This window comes from Octopus bimaculoides, chromosome 8 (assembly GCF_001194135.2).
Source record: "Octopus bimaculoides isolate UCB-OBI-ISO-001 chromosome 8, ASM119413v2, whole genome shotgun sequence".
Classification (NCBI taxonomy): domain Eukaryota; kingdom Metazoa; phylum Mollusca; class Cephalopoda; order Octopoda; family Octopodidae; genus Octopus; species Octopus bimaculoides.
In genome coordinates this window covers 55,453,977-55,458,849 of record NC_068988.1, presented here as the reverse complement: position 1 = coordinate 55,458,849, position 4,873 = coordinate 55,453,977, and the positions used below count along the sequence as shown (strand labels likewise).

Below are 4,873 nucleotides of genomic sequence, written 5' to 3'. Positions count from 1 at the left end.
GTAAATGGTGTAAATATAAAATAGTTGGTTAAACTTTTTGTTCATGCTCGAAATGGTGTCTTTTATGTGCCACCCGCACAAGCCAGTCCAGGGGCACTGGCAACGATCTCGCTCGAAAATCCTACGGGAGCCTGACTGGCCATTTCGAGCGTGGCCGTTACCAGTATCGCCTGACTGGCCTTTGTGCAGGTGACACATAAAAGCACCTACTACACTCTCTGAGTGGTTGGCGTTAGGAAGGGCATCCAGCTGTAGAAACTCTGCCAAATTTAGATTGGAGCCTGGTGTTGCCATCCGGTTTCACCAGTCCTCAGTCAAATCGTCCAACCCATGCTAGCATGGAAAGCGGACGTTAAACGATGATGATGATGATGATGCTCTCTGTTGAAATACATTGTGATTGCTTCAGTTACTTTTGAAATTAATGAAGAATTTATTGAAATAATATTGTTGTTATTAAGCTAGTGCTTACAACATAAATTAACATATATATTTTATAATATATTATTATTGATATCAGAAAATCAATATTAGAAAATTTATCAGAAAGATATATACGTGTGTAGAATAACTGTTGTATTAAAATATATATAAAAATATATGTAAATATGTATAAGTATAAATATATAATCATCATCATCATCATCGTTGTTTAACGTCTGCTTTCCATGCTAGCATGGGTTGGACGATTTGACTGAGGACTGGTGAACCAGATGGCTACACCAGGGTCCAATCTGATTTGGCAGAGTTTCTACAGCTGGATGCCCTTCCTAACGCCAACCACTCCAAGAGTGTAGTGGGTGCTTTTACGTGCCACCGGCACAAAGGCCATTCAGGAGGCACTGGCAACGACCACGCTCGAAATAGTGTATTTTACATGCCACCTGCACAGGAGCCAGTCCAATAATAATAAATATGACAGTTTAAAAGTTTTGAATTAAGTTTTAAAGTATCTTACGATCGTTTCGCAGAAGTGTTGTCCTAATAATGGAATCCTATATTGATAAGCATTTATAGACAACTCTTCTGCTCTTCAGAGATATAAACTTTGAATTTTGTATAATTTATCAAATGGCAGTTTTTTTTTTAAATATATAGTAATATGATAAAAAGGTGTTTGAAATATAAATTTATTACATAAATTAACATGAAATTATGATGGATGGCTTTTATTTAGATTACTTTAAAATAGGAAATGTGCATCATTAGAACAAGGGGGTGGCCTCAGGTGAATTGGTATCAAAAAGATTAAGCCAAATAGAAAGACAAGAATGGATAGAAAGGAACAGAAAAGTAGTTCTTTTGATGTTTGCCTATACAAGGTGGGCTGAAAAGTTCCTGATTTTCAGTAAAATAAAATACAGGGAGATCAGTTAATTATGATTTTGTTCAACATATTCCCCTCTCAGATTTACACACTTATTGCAATGGTCCATCAATTTTTGTAAGCCCTGTAAAAGAACTTGGAAGGTTGGGTCTCCAACCAGGGCCTTTCACGATACCCTTAAAGCCAGGAACTTTTCAGCACCCCCTTGTACATCAAGGGATACTACATCTTTCAAAACTTCCATGCTCCCCCAAATTTGCTAACACTACACCTGACACCCCCCTCCCCACTTTTTTTAAACCACTCATTCACTGTTCACTTTCTGTGCATTATTCTATGTACTGTCCATGCAGTTTTGGCTCCTTTTTCTGATGAGTTGTAGTGCACCTGAGTACTGTATACCATAAGTTCGATATTACTATTAAACCTGGTACAGAGAATAGAGAAGGAAAAGAAATCATTGCTTTGTTAATTAAAGCTATTAGGGAAAATTAACACATTTTCTTTTTTTTTTTAAGTAATTATGATACTTTAGGTGGATGAAATTGGATTTAGGATGTTGTGTATTTTCATACATTTTGACAAATTTTTGATACTTTTATGAAAAAAAAAAAAAAATCTCTTAGCAGTCCTGCAGGTAACTTGAAACAATTTTGAAGTGACCTTCCAGTAACTCAGAGTTGATGAGTTGACCTGGACAACAAAAGTATCAGAAATCCATGAAGATAACATAAGGATGGCCCAGATGAAATCCAGAGATGTGATGTGATATTCATATCACAATAACTCACAATCTTTATTTGACTCAGTTGTAAAATCAGAAGGAGTGGTAAATAAATTAGAGATGTCATAAAATGGAGAGGGGTTTACCCTTCAGCATTTAAATCTGCCATATCTGGTCAAAATATTCTACATATTACGGAGATGTACTTGCATAGCAAGTACCTGATCTGAGATCATGTGCTGGAATGAAAACAAAATTCCGTGATGCAGTACGGAATTTTGTCAGTGGACAGGTCATGGTCTCAAAGCAACGAAAATATTTTGGCAAATTGAATTTAAATATTCTACATAATTTATGTTCAAATTGGACAGATTTGACCTCTCACACCTATCCTATAATGTCATTCTAAAAAAGATAAACAATTATATCATTGAAACCTTGAAGCACAATTAATTCAAAACTTTGTGAATAAATAAGCATTGCATTTCACAGAGTAATCTGAATGCTAACAAGTTAAGGGAATTTATAAACAGATGATTTCATATTGATTTCAAATTTTCACACAAGGTTAGCAAGTTCAGGAGAGGAGTTAAGTCAGTTAAATCAACTCTAGTACTCGACTGGTGCTTATTTTATCAACCTTAAAAGGATAAAAGGTGAAGTCGACTTCAGTGTCATTTGAACTCAAAATGTAAAGACAAATAAAATGCTGCTAAGCATTTTGGCCAACATGCTAACGATTCTACCAGCTCGCTGCCTTTAGATGATTAAATAGTGATAAAACTAGTAAGCAAGAAAATTATCTGTGATGACTGAAAATTAACTAGATGAGGAGATAGTGACCTGTTGAGGTGTTAGCTGGATCAATAAAGCAGAATGAGAAGAAGGTTATAGAAAAAGAACATAGATATTAACTCTTTAGCATTTAAACTGGCGATATTTGGCCCAAATATTCCATCTCTTCTTGTTCAAACTAGTCAGGTCTGGCCTCTCACATCTACCCTACAGTGTTATTCTAAAAATATACAGTCATATCAATATTTCAAAGCTTTGAGATAATGTATGATTAATTCAAAGCAATGTGAATAAATAAGTGTTGCATTTGACAGAATAATCTGATTGCTAAAGGGTTAAACTTACTTTTCTAATTTCTTATCTTCAGACTGCAGGATACCTTTAACGTAGGTTTGCATGAAAATTTTCATTTCCTGTATCCTCTCTTTTTGGATCCATCCCACTAAGAATTTGGTTATGTCTTTCTTTTCACATTTATCCAAAACAATGAAAGCTTCTGTTCGAATACTAACTGAATCATAGTTGTCTTTCAGTAAATTTTTCATTGCTGCTTCAATGGTTGGATCACAATCCATTGCTTTCAAAGCCTGTCTCAAGAAAAAATAAATATAAACAGTGGTTTTCACATATCAAGGGAAACAGTGAAATAAAAGGCAGTATGACAAGAATTATTTATTTAAATTTTTTTTTATTTTTGCACTGAGTTTTGTTAGTAAATGCCTAAGTGACAATATGGATAAACTGAGATTCTCAAAAAAAGAAATCAACCAGTTAATTCACTCTGTACAAAAACAATCTGTATGTGGAACAGTAAAACTATGCAAGACTTTTCTCAAGTTTAAAATGTTAATTTATTTTTGCAATTTACAATCCAAAAATGAAGCATTGTACCTTTGTTAGAAACCAGCTCCCTCTTCAGAGGAAGATTTCAAACAATAAAAAAACAGAAGAGAACATACATACATACATACATACATACATACATACATACCCTGTTGTTGACGTTGAAATTCCAATGAAGGAGACTTGAATCTAGGTTAGAACCCAGCTTTTTCTGTATTTGCAAGAAATCTTGAAATATAACTGAATAATGGCATACATACATACATACATACATACATACATACGTATATACATACGTACATACATACATTCTAGTTTATTTAAATATGTGCACTATATTCTGGTGGCTAAAATGGCTGATGCCAGGAAGGGCCCCTGACTATAAAAGACTATAAACACTATACAACAAGGGAAAAAAACACAATGATGATATTTAAACACCCTTGTCTCTATGTGTATTCTGAGTCAACAGAAATTTGTTGGGAAAATAATAAAGAATAAACAGTTGCCGTAAAATAGATGACTAGAAACCCATTCAACTTACCCGAATTGCTGATTTGCGCATTGCTAAACTATGGTGGGTACTCTCTGCACATTTTATAACATCTGGAATGATCTTTCTGTAAACATTTGGAACCAGGGGTCCAAGAGTTTCCAAACCCTAAAAAAAGGAAAACAGAATATTTAGAAACAAAATAATTTTAATCAATTGTAGGTGTAGGAGTGACTGTGTGTTGAGTAGCTTGCTTACAAAGCACATGGTTCTGGGTTCAGTCCCACTACGTGGCACTTTGAGCAAGTGTCTTCTACTATAGCCTCGGGTCGACTAAAGCTTTGTGAGTGGATTTGGTAGACAGAAAATAAAAGAGGCCCGTCATATGTATGTATATATATATATGTGTGTGTGTGTATATGTTTGTGTGTCTGTGTTTGTCCCCCAACATCGCTTGACAACTGATGCTCATGTGTTTACGTCCCTGTAACTTAGTGGTTCAGCAAAAGAGACCGATAGAATAAGTACTAGGCTTACAAAGAATAAGTCCTGGGGTCAATTTGCTTGACTAAAGGTGGTGCTCCAGCATGGCCACAGTCAAATGACTGAAACAAGTAAAAGAGTAATCACAGAGATGATGCAAGATTGAAATAAGGGATTGCATGGTTTGTGTGTGTGTGTGTGTGTAAAG

At 34.9% G+C, this 4,873-nt stretch overlaps 1 protein-coding gene across 1 annotated transcript in view; it reads right to left on the bottom strand.

The window, feature by feature from the left end:
- The window catches only part of LOC106876216 (uncharacterized), a 105,688-nt gene that overhangs the window by 61,898 nt on the left and 38,917 nt on the right, over nt 1–4,873 (bottom strand). Inside the window, exons 12-13 of the mRNA XM_014924684.2 lie at nt 4,234–4,350; nt 3,192–3,433 (exon numbers count right to left, since the gene is read on the bottom strand). Coding sequence (XP_014780170.1) covers nt 3,192–3,433; nt 4,234–4,350 — 359 coding nt within the window. The remainder of the gene's footprint in view (nt 1–3,191; nt 3,434–4,233; nt 4,351–4,873) is intronic.